Genomic DNA, 18496 nt, shown 5'->3' with positions numbered 1-18496 from the left:
TAAGTCCGTTTGATTGTGGGTGATAACTCGTTGTTCGTTGATGTTTGAAACCGAGGAGATCAGCGAGCTTCCTGAAAAGGTCTGACTCGAATTGTCCCCCAAGGTCGATTGTTATACGAAGTGGGACTCCAAAGTAGGAAATCCAAATTTGCATGAGTGCATGCGCTACTCGGTCAACTGTGCCGTCAGTAAGTGGTGGGGCTGCTGGATAGCGTGTGAATCGGTCGATTATTGTGAGTCCTTTTGAAAATGGGAGTGTCATCAAGTCTATGTGAATATGTTCAAAACGACGCGAAGGTGGCTGAAATGTTGCGATGGGTGAAATTGTGTCACGTGAAATTTTATTGCGTTGGCATTGAGTGCATGCTTTGGTCCATGTGATGCAATCCTTGTTGATTGATGTCCAAACATATCTTTGTGTGATAAGGCGTCTTGTAGCTCGGCGACCAGGTGTGAGACTGAATGAAGAGTCTCGAAGATTCGCCGTCTTAGTTGTTGTGGAACGAACGGACGTGCTGTCCCTGTAGATATATCGCAGTATATAGCAATGTCCGTGGTATTGGTGTTGATTTTGCGTAACTCTAATGGTGTATTCGAGATGTTGAGTAGTTGTTGAAGCTCTGTGTCGTTGGTTTGAGCGCATGCAAGTCCTTCAGATGTAACTGCTGTGTGAGTGGCGTCGACTCGAGATAAAGCGTCCGCTACGATATTGCTGGAACCGGATATGTGCCGTATATCGATGGTAAACTGACCGATATAATCAAGTCGTCGAAACTGGTGAAGCGCGTTCGAGTTTCTGTTTGAATGCGTGCATTAAGGGTCCAAACCAAAGGGTTTGTGGTCTGTGTAGATTGCGATGTGTCGCCCCTCAAAAATATGACGGAAATATTTCACTGCTTCGTATACTGCGTTGAGTTCACGATCGTAGGTTGATCGTTTCTGAACAGATGGTGCAAGTTTGCGCCTAAGGAATGCAAGCGGTTGCCCGTGGTCGCCAATACGTTTGCTGAGGGGCGGCACCAATTCCGCATTCAGATGCGTCTGAAAAGGTGGCCCACTCGGAATTGTTATCCGGGTGTGCCAAGAGTGTTGCATTAGCAAGAGCTTTCTTGCAGTTTGAAAATGCGTTTTCTAGCGACCTTCGAGTAGCGTGTTGAGTGGCGCGAGTAAGTTTGCTGCGTTCTTAATAAATTTGCGGTAAAAATTTATTGTACCAATGAAGTTGCGGAGCTTGGTGATTGTTGAAGGTCGAGGATAGTCGATGATGACTTTGACTCGTTCCGCAAGTGGTTTAATTCCATGGGCGGAAATTGTATGCCCTAGAAACTCGATTTGTTTGAGACCTAGACATGTTTTTATTGTGTTGATGACTAAGCCATATTGCTGAAGGCGTTGAAAAACGATACGCAAATGTTGTTTGTGTTCTGCTTCGTTGGCAGATGCGACCAATAGATCATTGATGTATGCGAAAACGAAAGGTAGATCTCGGGTTATCTCATCGATGAAGCGTTGAAAGGTCTGCGCTGCGTTTCGGAGTCCGAAGGTCATAAATGGGAACTCGAAAAGACCAAACGGTGTGATTGTAGCCGTTTTGTGGACGTCTTCTTCAGCTACGGGAATTTGATTGAAGGAACGAATTAGGTCGATGGTTGAATAGAAAGATGTACCATGTAAGTTTGCGGTGAAATCTTCTAAGCATAGAACTGGGTACCGATCTGGTATGCTACGTTCGTTGAGACGACGCCGCTCTTTTTGGGCGCCAGATGTAGAGGTGATGACCAAGAGCTGTCTGATGGTCTTGCAATGCCCAGTTTTATCATCTTTTGGAACTCAGCTTTTGCGATTTTTAGTCGTTCGGGAGCTAATCGCCGAGCACAACTGCTGACTGGAACGCCAGGTGTTGTCTTGATGTGCTGTTGCGTTGTATGTGAAGTTTGTTTAGATTCACCATCGGGACGTGTAATCTTAGGATATTCAAGCAAGCAAGCAGTTGCCAAAATCCTGATGATTGATTCAACTGTTGGAGTTTGATCGACTGTACAGTCACGCTTTTAGTTGTACCTGAGGTGATGAGTCGTTGGTTTTTGAGGTCGACCAGGATGTCATAGTGTGAAAGTAAATCGGCGCCAATGATTGGATTGGACACATCTGCCAGTATGAAGCGCCATGTTAGCGCTCTGCGAAGGCCGATGTTCAAAACGATTGTTACGACACCGTAAGTATTAACGGGTGTTCCGTTAACTGCGATGAGTTGGTAGCCGGTCGCCATCTTCGTGTTAGTTGCTCGTGTGTGAGGATAGCGCTTTCCGCCGCTAACGTCTCTCTGCCGCGTTTCCCGCCTGTTGGCAATCCGGTGTGCATTTTTGAGCCAGTTTGCCAAACTTTTTGTGATACCAGAAAGTGTTACTGGTGGTGGATCTGCTTCTGTTGATGCGTTGTGAACGAAAACGTTTTCCTCCAGTCGTGTCCAAAAGCTTTTGAAGGCATTTCGTGATGTGAGCGAGTWGTTGCTCTACGGCTGTAGAATTCGAGTCGTGAGTCGTTGTAAGCGATACTGCAGCTATATTATGCCCTCGAGGAGATGTAGCTCGGCCGTGCGTTGTTCGACCAAATATGCGCATTTGGTCTGGGAGATGTGAGAGCCACCTTGTTCTTAATACTTCCTCATCTATGTCCGGAACTAAACTTCGAAGGTGTCGAAGATGTTGAGAGGGCGTTCTCACTCACCGTCGAGTTGTAGAATTTTCGCTTCTCAGGATATAGAATAGCAAGCAATTAGCGTAGTCTTTAAGCGTTGATAGGGCTTGTCGGCTGGTGGATTTAAAATGATGTCCTCAGCGTCGGCAGCTATGCGCGTGTCTATCAACGGAATCGTGTGGTGCAATTTGTCCACCTCGCTCGTGACGTTGTGATTTCGGAACTGTGATTCTAATTGCGCGAACCAGAGGGCTGGCCGTTCTTGGTTGAAGCTTGGAACACGTATTGTCGCAGGGCTGGAACTACAACAACATTTTAAATTTTAAACATTAATTAAAATGATAACCAAATACAAACCATGCTATTTATGTGTATATATTAATCCTTATCCAAATAAATTATTTTATATTCAAGACCATTTAACTACCTATAAAATAGTTTTTATTTTAAATAAATTAATATTTCAAATAAATTATATTTATTTCGACTATTAAAAAGTGAAGAAGAAAATTGATGATCTTCATGAAATATGCATATTCGCTTTATTTGGTTATCATTTCCATAGTTGTACCAATAGAATTTCTATGACACATGCATATGTACATATATATATTATTTCTTTGGCACATTTCTCTGTATGTTTACGAAAGCAAATGCGAGCCGTATACATACAAACATACATTCATTATAACAAATGTCGCACGCTTCTTTCGCATCTTCGTTGTCACGGTCAACCCATGGCCGAAATTTGCGTTTTGTCAAAGAGTCAAGTGCTGAACACATTGAGCACGACAGACTGCAAGCGACATCTGTCAAATATTAAAATATACACGTTCTTAGGGACACAGTTATGTAGTTGTACAGCTGCCTCAATACCTGTGAACGTGTGTATTCTAATATCTGTCAACCTCATTAGTTCAGCACTTGAGTGATGATAGAAAATTCGAGCTGTGCCGAAAAAAATAAACGAATGGCCGCCTATTGACCGCTTCCCTTGCCACTGTAACAGCATCGCCTACAAACTAGCGTAAATATATTTGCGTATGTATGAGCTTGCAATATCGACGCAGATTTTTGCGAGTCGTGGAAAAATAGTTTAGAATAGACAAATATTATAAATCGACAACTCCGTTGTTGCCACTTTTCTAACTTGTTTCTGTGAAGAAACATCAGAAAGTTGCTTAGTTTATGATTTTTAGTTTTTGCCATCGTCGTGAAAAGACGCTTGTAGGCAAAGGCATGCTCGGGAGATGTTACGGCGTCTGTTTTTATGAATGAAGCGAGGTCCCTTGTAGAATTTGCGCTTGCGTTTATGAATGAAATCGTTTTTGTTGTAAAATTTACCACATTTGGGCTTCGCCAATTCGGCTGCCAACTTGACTTTTGATACTTCTGCTATTTGAGCAATTGTTGTTTTTGTAGAACAATACTTAAATTTTTTGATGGTGACATATTCACATGTGTACGCATATGTATGTATGCATACTTGTGCATTATTTGTTTGGAAGTGTATAAAAATATATGTACATATAAGTATATATGAATGTATGAACATGTAGATCAATGCGCGCACATGTAATATGTGTAAGTGATAGAATCATGATTTGATTTTCTGAACGCGCACATATAAGCAAATAATAAGACTAATATGATAGCCGATATATGTATGTATTTATTATTGTTGTGATAAATTCAATTTCTATTACTACTATTAGTATAATATAAGTAGCCCTATTCTGCATTTCGACTCGAATCGAAATTTTTTCAGTTTGGCAACTGCATTTCGATTAGTTTCGATCAATCTTCGAAATTTCCAATTCTATGTATTCTACATTGCGATCGTAGTTCCGTTTTTGTAAGTTGAAATTTTGTTGGCGGAGAGCGGTTATATTTTGGTTTTAGTGTACTTTTACAATATAATTTTCCCAAAAATGTAAGTAAAATTTGTTGTTGATAGTTTTAAAAGCCACCAACACGATTTATTTAAGTTTTTTGATATATTTTTAGGTCAAAAACACCAACATCAGACCAATATGAAAAATCGCTTCCAACAGCGACAGAAGGAAAAAGTAAAGGAGGTTTGGGAGGAAATTGCAAATGCCCTAAATGCACTTGGTCCACCATCAAAAGACTCCAGTACATGGAGAAAGGTATTGTACTACTGAAAATACATTTTTTAAATACTTCAAACGTTTTGTTACAGGTGTGGATTGACTGGAAATGCTATATAAAACGCAAGCTATCTGCAAATAATAAGGAGAGTATGAGCACAGGTGGAGGTCTTGCAACGTATATGCCCACTTGAGGAGAAGGTTATAGCTTTAACGGGGTTGGAAACTTGTACAAGTGGAATAAGATGTGCGTGGGATTATGGCGATAGTGCGCAGGTACAATACGTTGCCCAAACCTGCGAAATGGACATTTCCGCATGTTCGGAGGATCGAAATGAAATTCCTTCATGCAGCAGATTTAGCAGCCAGCGCAGAGAAAGAAGAACTGATAAGGAGAGCGCTTCTTCCTTACTCAAAGAACAAATAGCTCTCCAGAAAGAATTTTACGAGGACACCAAAAACCGTAATGAAGCTGCAAATGGAAGAAACGGTGACATATTTATGTCGCATGAATCGTTCTTTAGAATGTATGGTGGACATCGCAGTGAAGCAACTACAAGAACAGAAACGACACAATAAAATTACGGAAGAATTGGTAAGAGAAAAAGTGGAAATAAAGATGCAGATGCTAAAGCTAGATCCAAATTATGAATCAGATTCGAAGTAATTAAGTAAATAAACTAAATTTTGTACCTGAACTTTTTTTTAGTTTTTTGCTTCAATTATCTGTAAGAAAGAAGCTGTGAACTGAACTGAATTCAATTTACTATCCTTAAGTAACAAGTTGTGAATGCAAATAATTTTTTTAAATATACGAATAGTATATATACATACAATTTAGAATTTAATAAAGCTGTTTTTATTATTGTACTCGTTTCTCAATTCCCTTTCAGAACTAAATTCATTTGCGTTCAAATCTTCCACTTTGTAGTAAATGCAAATATTGTGGAGAGCACAGGCAACGTTTATTATTTGACTGACTTTGTGTGGTGAGTAATGTAGTTCTCGAGCACCCAACAAGCATCGGAAACGGTTCTTCAATACCCCAATCGTCCGCTCTCCTATATTCCTTGTTGTGGTGTGCCGCATGTTGTAATTACTTTGCGGGCTGCCTTGAGTTACAGATAGATACGGAGTCATTGGCCAAGGCTGCAATGGATACCCCGCATCACCTGTTAATAAGGCGAATAACTATTGAAAACTTACTTTAGCACACGTATATAAATGAATACCTAACAGCCACGCGTTTCTTTCACCTTCCCGATATCGCCGTTCCATATGCGATCTAAGCTTGCTTAAGCCCCATACATGTGAATCGTGATTGCACCCAGGATAACTGGCATCAATGCTTTTATACGCATTCTGTTATCGCACACCTGAAAAGTGAAATCAAATTGATAAAAGTAATGAATTTTGAATTATGGCACTGATGCGATGAACATTATTCTTACCACCATAGCATTGATGCTATAAAATCGTTTTCTATTGTAATATAGAATGGCTTCAGATGGCTTCACTATTTTTATGTGCGTACCATCAATACACATAATGACTCCTGGGAAACTAGCCTTCGCATAAAACTCTTGCTTCGCTGGAATTTTTTCCTCTTCCCTCTGGTCAAATTTGATCCACTCACGGCAAAGCTTTCGTTGCATGACTTCGAGAAAATGAGACAGTGACTTCGACACAGTTGACTGACCCATTCCAACGTTATAATGTCCATGTTGGTAACTGCCTTCCACAAAAAATCTCAAAGCAGCCATTACGCGATTAAGCGGAGATAACGACGTCAAAGTACTTTGTTGAGTTTCTTCCGCAAAAGTATCTAGGACATACTTGAAAGCGTCCTTATTAAGTCTAAAGTTTTTTTTATTTTTGAATCTAAATTAGTAAATCAATGAATTAAGATTTAACACTTTCAAACTCAATTTCTTACAATTCGTCACTCATCTGAAATGGATCACACATATCTCGCAATCTTCTCCCTTCAACTTTCGCGTCAGCATTCTCGTATGCGTTGCCGTCCTCCTCAAGAAATATCGCCGCGGCTATCGATTCCATTACGCAATTATATGCATATTTAATTTATTTTATTTAAGCACCAATAGTTTTCCACAAATTTGTATCTGTTTGCTTTATTTTGTTCCAATTTCACACATTTAAAGGCAAACATCTGATTTCGAAAAGGCTATCGCTCTTCCTCTCTTTCTTTCGATTCCATCGTAACTCGGACTACCTAATTCCAATCAATGCGGAGCGGAATGCGGGAACGTAATAGAAATGTAGAAGAGGGCTGAATATATTAAGTAAAATTATTTTATTTGAATTTTATTATTCAAGTCCAAATTGACTGTAAATATTACCATGCATGCATTCATACAAAATTAGACTCATATCATAAATATTTTTACATGCCAATATGGAAATTCCGACTGCAAAACGCAAAAGCATACATATTTTAATACATTGCAAAAGCAAAAATTGAAACATGAAAGTATCACACTGCTGTTGTTGCGAGTATCATAAGGAGCATGCATACATATATTTATGACTCTTCATTTTCTTGGTTATGTGAGACAGAGAACACAATAAAAAATGTCTTTATGTAATCTGTTTCAGACAGAGAACATAAGAATAGAGAAGGTGAAATTTTAATTCTGTATGATGTTCGACTTGACGGCTAACAGATCTGATAGATTTATAGTAAGGAATTCTCCTTTCTCGCTGCTATTTAGCAGAAATGAACACGTTCAAAGGCAAAAATATATGTAAAACGACTGAATTCATACTAGAATGAATAAAGCATTTCTTTGAAGAAATTTTTAAATAAATTAATATTTCAAATAAATTATATATATTTCCACTCTTACAAAGTGAAGATGTGCCAAATGAACTTCATTTCTTCAAAGAAAATTGATGACCTTCATGAAATATGCATATTCGTCTTCTTTCGTTATCTTCCCCATATTTGTAGCAATATAATTTCTATGGCATATACCTATGTACATATATTATTTCTTTGGCGAAGTGGTCTGTATGTTTACGAAAGGAAATGCGAGCCACACACATATGTACATACATTCATAACAACAAGTGCCGCACGCATCTTTCGTATCTCCCTTGCCACGGACAAACGATGGCTTGTCGTTGGTAGAAAATCCGAGCTGTGCCAAAAAAAATAAACAAATGGCAGCCAATTGTCACCGCTTCCCTTGCCGCTTTAACAGCTTCGCCTACAAACTAGCGTAAATATGTACGCATACATATGAGCTTGCATACATATCGACGCTGACTTTTTTAAAGCCACGGAAAAATATTTTAGTATGGATAAATATTGTAAATCGACAACAGCTATGTTGCCACTTTTCTCACTTATTTCTTAGAACAAACAACAGAAGATGTTCAATTTATGATTTAGCTTTTGCCATCGTCGCGAAAACGAGCTTGTAGGCAAGACATGCTCGGGGAGATGTTACGGGACTTTTTTTTATGAAAGAAGCGAGGTCGCTTGTGGAATATGCGCCTGCGTTTATGAATAAAATCGTTTTTATTGTAAACTTTACTACATTTGAGCTATTTAGACAATTGTTGTTTTTGTAGAACAATGCTTAAATTTTTGTTGCTGACATATATATGCATATTCACATGTGTACGCATATGTATGTTTGTATGCTTGCGCATTATTTGTTCGGAAGTGTATACAAATATATGCATGTACATATAAATATATATAAATGTATGAACATGCAGATTAATGCGCGCACATGTGTATACATGCAAGAGAGCAGATAATAATGTTAATATAATAGATAATGTTTTTATATATTGTTATATATTATATATATGTATATATTTGCATACATTGCGAAACAAAAATTGAAGCATGAAAATATCACAATGCTGCTGTTGGCAGTATCATAAAGAGCATGCATGCATATATTTATGTCTCCTCATATTCTTGGGTATATGAGACAGAGAACATAAAAAAATGTCTTTATGTTCTCTGTGTGGGAGGTGTGGTTTATACATACATACATATATTTATTTCTCTTCATTTTCTCTGTTTGAATATTTGAAAGAACTGTAAACAATATTAACATTGTGAGGCGAATTCCTTACTTTAAATCTAACAAATATTCGATATCGGACCTGCACCTTCTCCATGCTTTATGTTTTCTGGCTAGACGATGCACGGCCTTCAAGCTACACCTCCGTGCCCGTCGGAGAGGGAAGCGTGAGGTTTTTACATTACGAAATTTCTGTATTCGGTCAACTTGAATTAATATCAAAGAACAGGAAATACTGCATGAATAAAATAAATAAATAATTATAATTGCATAAGCTGATACAAAATGCTATGCAATAGCTTTACCGCGGCAGTCCCCGGGTGCCACACGCCTCTTTTTGTTAAACTTTAAACCGCCTTTGCGGCTAAAGTATTTGACCTAGGTGAGGAAAATAAATGCACTCGAAGACCTATCAGGAAATTTATCATCTACCGCTAAATATGGCCGCCATTCGCACAAAAACTAGAATGAAATAACAACGGTGCCTCCCCTCTATCCCCACCTGGGGATAGGAAATAGCGTTCACAGAAAAATGTAGAAATTTGTAAAAATATCTCATTTTTGTGTTAACCTTGAAAACGCTCTAGCGGCTAAAGTATTTGACCTTGGCGAATAAAATAAATTGCACCGGTTAGGCAACTCGAGGGCCTTTCAGAAAATAAGTCATTTGTCCCTTAAAGGGGGCGTGGCAATAGGAAAAGAGGGATTGCGAGAATATAGGTCATCTTTTGGCGGTCATTTGCGCAAAAACGGGAATAAAATAATAACGGTAGCTATGTGATTCATGTAACCGCAGGTGTGTAAATTAATCAAAGATATAAATGATAGACAAAGATTGGACAGGTGAGTGGTTATCACAAAAACAAAGATAAGTACGATTTTCATCATGCCCCACTTTTGTTTCACTACAGTTGAGGATGTGGGCCGAAAGGCATCAAAACTTATTTGCGAGTTAGCACACACCTGGGGTTTCAGGAAAGCCCTCAACCTCCCCGCTATTACCACTAGGGTGTCCGTTATTTACCAAGTTGGATATTTCTTCTTGTGTATCATCAAAATCGTTTCTTTTTGACCTAAAAACAATTTTGGAAACAAAGAAAAATTGTTTCGATGCCGTTTAATCTTGCCTAAATAGGGATACTTTTCACATTTATTTAACATGGGATTTTTGCACTATTTAGCAAATAATTCTTATTTCGTACATTATACTCTTTCACTTACCAACAATGCTCAATTCTGCTTCAATTATGATCGCTTTAGAAGGAGAAATTTTCATATTGGCGCAAAAAATTTTTTACATAACCTTTGGAAGCGTCAAAATTTATTTGTATTGATTATTGTAATTATTTTGCTTAAACTACTTACTAATTCATTTTTATTCTGAATTTCGTGTAACATCTTTTATTTTAAACTTTCAATAATAATACATGTTATAAATGTAAATTTTAACACACAAATTATTATTGATTGTATGTTAATTATTGAAACTTTATCTTTTTCGTCAGGCATTCCTTAGTAGCATTTTGAAGTTCATTTTTATACTCTTTTATCACTTGTAGAAGATACTGGTTTTTATCCTCAGCTTTAGCTAACACATTTATGCATTCTTGAGTCAATTGTACAGCCCTCTCAGCTACATCATTAACAACTTCAATATTCTTAGCAATCTCTAATCCTTTTAAATAATCCTCATTTTCATGCCAAGACTACACGTCAAGTCCCAAAAAGCTCGTATTAATATCAAATCTCTTAAAAAAGTCCAAAGTATTACAAATTACAAATTAATCAATTTCATTAGTTTGTAAATTTTTTATATCACTATCATTGTTTATAAAATACTTTTTGGGACAACCAGATTCATAAGCAGGATCCAAGGTCAAGGCTTTGACCATTTTGCGATTGATATGGACTGATATATTTTTATCAAGAAATGAGAGTGCCACCACCTCTGGGCTCAAGTACCATAAATGGTTTTTATTTTTATTTTTCAATACAGCTTCAGATAAACAGTTATCAATAGTTCTATAAACATAAACTGCCTTTAAAAATTACAAATCTTGGTTCGGAGCCGCTGTAGCAAGAGGTGCAGTATACCAAAATCTCACATACATAAATACCACGAATAAGCAAATGTCCAAAAAACTTTTTTCTTCTTCTGGTGATAGTTCAAAAGCATCTCGAAAAACGTTAATTTTTAATGAGTAAATGGCTTTCGACATCCAGCGAGCGTGATGGAAAGCTGCAAGAAATATTCGGGACAATTCAAGAAGCTCTTTGTAATCGTCGCGGGGTAAAACCGTATCTAATAAATTTTGGATGTTTCGATCTATTTCGTCAACTTAATTAATGAATTTTTTATGAATTTCATTTCCCCCTAATCCATCTTTGAATTTATTTTTATCTATTGTATTSYAAGAAGTCTGAAACTTTTTAAAYAAAGGGACGTTTGGTCCARTAGTACCTGGTAACYYTCGTAAGAGTTAGCTCAAATATGTKATGTCGACACGGTAGCCATAATARATCTGTATCCAGCATTTGTTCCARTAATACTGCCGCTCCATTATTGCAACCTAGATTAGAAGCGGTTGCATCGCAACACAGTGCTTTGATAGATTCGGTTAAGTTCAAATTATTAAGAAAACTATACATTTCTTCAGCTGAAGTTTTTCCGTTTCCTTCAGGTAAAGCAGGTACGCTCAAAAGTTTTTCAGCCCCATTATTACCAATTAAAATCAACTTGCATACACGAAACAGTATCTGGTAACAGCTGCAATAACGACCACCATGAAATAATTTTTTAATTTCTAAACTTTTTGCTCTCGAATTTTTTTTCGCTCTTCATTAAATGATGTCTTATTGAAAATTAGGTTATTGGTATAAAATTCTAATATCAAATTCTAATGCTATATATCAGATATAATACGGACAGAATTTCTATAAGAGACTTTACAATAATCCAATGTAGCGCCAAATTCTCTGTCATAATATTGACAGTTCCTTTCATATCCTTCCGATTATAATATCTTCCACCTAGTTCAAATTCTGATCAATGACTTAGGGGTGAAGAAAAAGTTAATGCTTCCCCACCAGACGTTGCTCCACCCGCACTTGTCAAACTCAACGGCAAATGGTTTTCTGAAAGAAAATTAATGCACTCAATAGATAAATCAACGTAATGATTGAGTTCAAGTCTAATACCTGAATTGTCTCTTGATAATTCAGAATCATTTAACTGGTGTTCTATATTACACGATGCTGCTTCGATGTTTTCAGAGGTTAACACTCCGATGGACCGATTATCATTTACAAAGAGTGGATTATCAGAAGCTGATACTTCAATAGGGCGATCATCATACTGTTTCTCTGAAATACCATATATATTGAATATTAAGTTACATAAAAAAGTAAATTCAAGTATTTTATAAACGTTTCATTTATTAATTGACTAATATTTTATTGATATTACCAGATAATTCAATTACATTTCCTCGTTGATTGCCCGAAAATTTCGTTCGAAATTCGAAAATCGTTGCTCGATTAGAAAGTTTATTATATCATTGCTGACCATTTCAAAAACTCTACCGTGAGCTATGGCAAATAAACTTTCTAATTTGGTTGAAAACTCGTGCTCTTTTTGTTGATTTGATGACACACTTGCATTTTTATGCACATTTCTGTATTCTTCATGCAATTTATCTAATTTTCGAATACATCGTTTGTCATCTAATATAAAAATACCAGCAAATATCCAAAATATTTTAACTTTTTCAATAGTTATTTTACATCCATCGTACACTGTTGTTTTGATATTTTTAGTATAACAAAATAGTTACCTTAAAACTTGTTTATTAGTAGGTAAGTTATTACCATTTATATCATCCGTAAGGTTCTCCAATAAAAACATCGGTTTTCGTAAATTTTTTTCTGAACTCATGATGAAAGTTCTTCATTTTCAATATATTGGAGCTCCCGAGGTTAGAAAGAGATTTTTTCTGGATACCAAATAAATTTTTACACTTTCCTTGCACTAGTCACATCAACTTAACAATTAAAAATTCAATATTATAACGTGAATTAAGAGTTGTACCGTTTACTATCTAAAAATGGAATATTGCTGTCAAAAGAACCACAACAACCAGAATAGACAATAAGTAAAAATTTTGTTTGTTGTTTTTTATTCCCTGTAACGATCGTCCCCTAGGGGGCCACGTATGCAATATACCAGGTTCTTTTATTTATTTTGTGTTGGTAATAACCATATTACCGTACTTCAATTTGAACTATAATTCCTTCATAGAATCACTGTGTGACTTTCAGAAGCAGAATTGAGCATTGTTGTTAAGTTAAAGAGTATAATGTACGAAATAATTATTTGCTAAATAGTGAAAAAATCCCATGTTAATTAAATAGGAAAAGTATGCTTACTAGGATAAACGGTATCGAAAAATTTTGTCTTTGTTTCTAAAATTGTTTTTAGGTCAAAAAGAAACGATTTTGATGATACACAAGAAGAAATATCCAACTTGGTAAATAACGGACACCCTAATCCCCACCAGTAGATTGGCAATAGCGTTTACAAAAAAATTTAGCAATTTGAGAAAAATCCATTTTTTTTTTTAATTTGAAAACGCTCTAGCGGGTAAAGTATTTGGCCTTGGTGAAAAAAATAACTTGCACCGGCTAGGCAACTCGAAGGCCTTTCAGGAAATTAATCATTTGTTCCTAACCCCCCACCGGGGGCTTGGCAATAGCAAAACAAGGGGTTGCGAGAATATAGATCACTTTTTGGCGGTCATTTACACAAAAATGGGAATTAAATAAAAACGGTAGCTATTATGTGGCGTCACCAAAATTTATTTCTCAATATAGTTTGCTGGTATGGGGCCGGGGGGACCAGACCAATTGGACGAGTTAATGGACACTTGAGACTTTCAGTAGAGCCCTCAACCTCCGCTCTATCCCCTCCAAGGGCGTGGCAATAGTGTTCACTTAAAGATTTAATGTTTTGAGTTAGTGGACACTTGGGGCTTCCAGTAGAGCCCTCGCCCTCCCGCTTATCTCCTCCAGGGGCCTGACAATAGCGTTCACAAAGAAATGTAGCAATTTGAAAAAAAATCAAATATCTTTTTGAACCTTGAAAATGCTCTAGTGGCTAAAGTATTTGACCTAGATGAAAAGAAACACAAATTGCACCCGTTAGGCCACTCGAAAGGCTTTCAGGGAATGTACCATTGCCCCTAACCCCCCACAGGGGACGTGGAAATAGGCGAAAGAGGGGGATTGCGAGAATATAGGTCATCCTTGGTGGCCATTTACAGAATCAAATAATAACGGTAGCTATGTGATTCACGTAACCGCAGAAGTATATATGAATTAGAGGTCTAAATGATTGATAAGAATTGAACAGATGAGTAGTTATCACAAAAGCCAAGATAATTGCAATTTTCACCATGTCCCCTCTTTTGTTTCGCTACAGTTGGAGGTGTATGGGGCCTGAAGGGATCAAAACTATTTTGCGAGTTAGTTCACTCCTGGCGCTTTCAATAAAGGCCTCAACCTTCCCTCTATCCCCACCAGGGGCTTGGCAATAGCGCTCACTAAAAAATGTAGCAACCGCAGGTGTGTATATTAATTAAAGGTATAAATGATTGATAAGAATTGAACAGTTGAGTAGGTATCACAAAAACAAGTAAAAGTACAATTTTCACCATGTCCCCCCTTTTGGTTCACTACAGTTGGGAGATCAAAATAATTTTGCGAGTTAGTTCACAGCTGGGGCTTTCAGGAAATCCCTCAACCTAACCTCTATACCCACCAGGGGTTTGGCAATATCTTTAACAAGAAAATTTAGCAATTTGAGAAAAATCACTGTTTTTTTAACTTTGTAAACGCTCTAACGGCTAACGTATTTGACCTAGGTGAGAAAAATAAACCACACCGGTTAGATAATTCGAGGATCTCTCAGGAAGTGTATCATTTGCACCGGTTAGGTAATTCGAAAAACTTTCAGGAAATGTATTAGCCGCACCTAAGCCTTCACCTGGGCGTGGCAATATACGAAAAATTGGTTGCGAGAATATAGGTCATATTTTGGCGAGCATTTTCACAAAAATGGGATTGAAACAATAACGGTGTCTATGTGATTCATGTAACCGCAGGTGTGTGGATTAATTAGAGGAATAAATGATTGATAGGAATTGAACAGACGAGTAGTTATCACAAAAGCAAAGGTAAGTACCATATTCACCATGTCCTCAGTCTTGTTTCACTACAGTTGGGAGTGTATGGGGCCGGAAGGGATCAAAACCATTCTGCGAGTAAGATCACACCTGGCGCTTTCAATAAAGTCCTCAGTGTCCCAGCTGAATGGCCGCGTATTGACCGCTTCCCTTGCCGCTTTAACAGCTTCGCCTACAAATTAGCGTAAATATGTATGCGTATGTATGAGCTTGCTAACATATCGATGCAGATTTTTGCGAGTCATGGAAAAATATTTTGGAATGGACAAATATTATAAATCGACAACTCCGTTGTTGCAACTTTTCTGACTTCTTTCTGTGAAGAAGCATCAGAAAGTTGCTCAGTTTATGATTTTTAGTTTTTGCCATCGTCGCGAAAAGACGCTTGTAGGCAAAGGCATGCTCGGGAAGATGTTACGGCGTCTGTTTTTGTTAATGAGGCGAGGTCGCTTGTAGAATTTGCGCCTGCGCTTATGAATGAAATCGTTTTTGTTGTAAAATTTACTACATTTGGGCTTCACCAATTAGGCTGCCATATTGACTTGTGATGCTTCTGCTATTTAGACAATTGTTGTCTTTGTACAACAATGCTTCAACTCTTTGTTGGTGACATATTCACATGTGTACGCATATGTGTGTTTGTATGCTTGTGCATTATTTGTTCGGAAGTGTATACAAATATATGTACATATAAGTATATATGAATATATGAACATGCAGGTTAATGCGCGAACATGTAATATCTATAAGTGATAAAATCATGATTTGATTTTCTGAAGGCGCACATGCGTATACATATTAGCAAATAATAAGATTAATATGATAGCCGATATATGTATGTATTTATTATTGTTGATAAATTCAATTTCTATTACTACGATTACTATAATATATTATGTAAAAATCAAGTAAAATTATTAAATATTCACGTCCAAATTGACTGCAAATAGTACTATGCATGCATTCATACAAAATTATACTCGTATAATAATTATTTTTACATGCCAATATGGAAAAGCATACATATTTGCATACATTGCGAAAGCAAAAATTAAAGCATGAAAATATCACAATGCTGTTGTTGGGAGTATCATAAGGAGCATGCATACATACATATATTTATGTCTCTTCATATTCTTGGCTATGTGAGACTGAGAACATAAAAACGTCTTTATGTTCCCAGTGGGCGAGGTGTGTTTTGTACACATTTTCGCTGTCCAAAGTGAAACAAAATCTAAACAAGCAAAACGAAACTCTTCGTTGGGAGTGTAATCTATGCCCATGCCCATAGATATATTTATGTCTCTTCATATTCTCTGTTTCGGCATATATGCCATGCCGTCATATGCCGTAAATACATTTATTTATTTCTCTTCATATGTTAAGTTAGAATATGTGAGAGAATTTTAAAAAATGTTAAAATTGTGAGGCGAATTCCTTACTTTGAATCTAACAAATGTTCGACATCGAAATATATGAAAACGACTGAATACATACTAGAATGAATAAAGAGAAATGCTTTGAAGAAAATATACAAAGTCACACAGAGAATGTAAGAAAGCATTCTCTGAGTCACATACATATGCGGATCTTGTATCATATGAACCATTTTTTTCCGAAAAATGGTAAAAACTTTAATTTTTTCACAAAAACGAGAAAAATTAGATAAAAAATTTTATTTTTTAATTTTTAAATAAATTAATATTTCAAATAAATTGTATGTAGTTCCACTCTTTCCCATATTTGTAGCAATAGAATTTCTATGGCATATACATACATATATTATTTCTTTGGCACATTTGTCTGTATGTGTACGAAAGCAAATGCGAGCCACACACATATGTACGTACATTAATAACAACAAATGCCGCACGCATCTTTCGCATCTCCGTTGTCACGGACAAACAATGGCTTGTTGTTGGTAGAAAACCCGAGCTGTGCCGAAAAAAATAAACGAATGGTCGCCGCTTGCCTTGCCGCTGTAGCAGCTTCGCCACAAACTAGCGTAAATATGTAGGCATATATATGAGCTTGCACACATATCGACGCTGATTTTTGCAAGCCACGGAAAAATATTTTAGAATTGATAAATATTGTAAATCGACAACAGCTATGTTGCCACTTTTCTCACTTATTTCTTAGAACAAACACCAGAAGATGTTCCATTTATGATTTTTAGCTTTTGCCATCGTCGTGAAAAGGCGCTTGTAGGCAAAGATATGCTGGGGGAGATGTCACGGCGTTTGTTTTTATGAATGAAGCGAGGTCGCTTGTGGAATATGCGCCTGGTTTTGTTGTTGTAAAATTTCCTACATTTGGGCTATTTAGACAATTGTTGTTTTTATAGAACAGTACCTAAATTTTTTGTTGTTGGCATATATATACATATTCACATGTGTACGCATATGTATGTTTGTATGCTTGTGCATTGTTTGCTCGGAAGTGTATACAAATATATGTATGTACATATAAGTGCAGTGGTACCTCGACATACGAGTTTAATTCATTCCACAATCTTGCTCGTATCTTGAACTACTCGTATCTCGAAGCAAATTTCCTCATACAAAACAATTGAACTGCCATTAATCCATTCCAACCTCCAAAATGTCACCCCAGTTATTTTTGTTACGTGTTTTTGAATAATAAAAACGTATTTATAAATATCAAATGTTTATTACACAAAACCAAAAACGAGAATGTAAAGAAATAAATTAGATATCCTCACTGGTCTTTGCCTTTTTCGCTAAATTTTTCTCGCTTTCACTTGTAGACCGTTTAGAAAAAAAACATATCCAAGGAGGTTTGTTTCTTCCTCCCTCTCATTAAGTTCCGAAAATGAGTTAGGCAAGGTCATTAAAAAGGTCGGATGCACGACATTTTGCCACTTTTTTTCACGAACTATGAAACTCTCTCCCACATTCCTAAGATCTCCTTTATCTCACTTGTATAATTAACCTCCTTCTCTGACTCCTCAAAACCAATTTCTTGCACTACCTCAGTATGCTGCTGTGACTGTATTGTATCTCCTCAGTCGTCAGTACCTGGGTGTGCTCCTCGATGAGCTCGTTCACGTCTGTCTCTTCCACCTCTACACTCATGGGTTTCGCCAGAGATACAATCCCCTCCTCTACTCAAACACCGGGTTTCAATTTTTAAAAGATCCTTTGAGCTACAGCTTCAGGCCACTCGTATCTCGAATTTCGCTCGTAACTAAAAGCAAAAAATCACTTGTTCGTCGGCTCGTATATTGGGGCACTCGTATGTCGAGGTTCCACTGTATATATGAATGTATGAACATGCAGATTAATGCGCGCGCATGCTTATACATGCAAACATATGAGCAGATAATAAGATTAATATGATAGATAATGTATTGATATAT

General features: G+C 36.8%; 1 protein-coding gene across 1 annotated transcript; it reads right to left on the bottom strand.

The window, feature by feature from the left end:
* Window positions 1-1691: 1691 nt before the first annotated feature.
* On the bottom strand, window positions 1692-2269 carry LOC108970306. The gene is made up of 2 exons (XM_018935621.1): window positions 2062-2269; window positions 1692-2017 (listed from the first exon to the last, which is right to left on the bottom strand). The coding sequence occupies exons 1-2, from the start codon at window positions 2267-2269 to the stop codon at window positions 1692-1694; spliced, it is 534 nt and encodes a 177-aa protein (XP_018791166.1).
* Between the last annotated feature and the right edge of the window lie 16227 nt (window positions 2270-18496).

Source organism: Bactrocera latifrons, unplaced genomic scaffold (genome assembly GCF_001853355.1).
Source record: "Bactrocera latifrons isolate USDA-ARS-PBARC rearing strain unplaced genomic scaffold, ASM185335v1 scaffold_297, whole genome shotgun sequence".
Classification (NCBI taxonomy): Eukaryota; Metazoa; Arthropoda; class Insecta; order Diptera; family Tephritidae; genus Bactrocera; species Bactrocera latifrons.
This window is presented reverse-complemented; position numbering and strand designations above follow the sequence as displayed.

Excerpts from the sequence above, each read along its gene's own strand:
- LOC108970306 (XM_018935621.1), bottom strand. The coding sequence starts at position 2,269 with ATGGCGACCGGCTACCAACTCATCGCAGTTAACGGAACACCCGTTAAT. Across the intron at positions 2,018-2,061 it reads CCAACGACTCATCACCTCAG|TTGAATCAATCATCAGGATT; the intron begins GTACAACTAAAA and ends AAACTCCAACAG.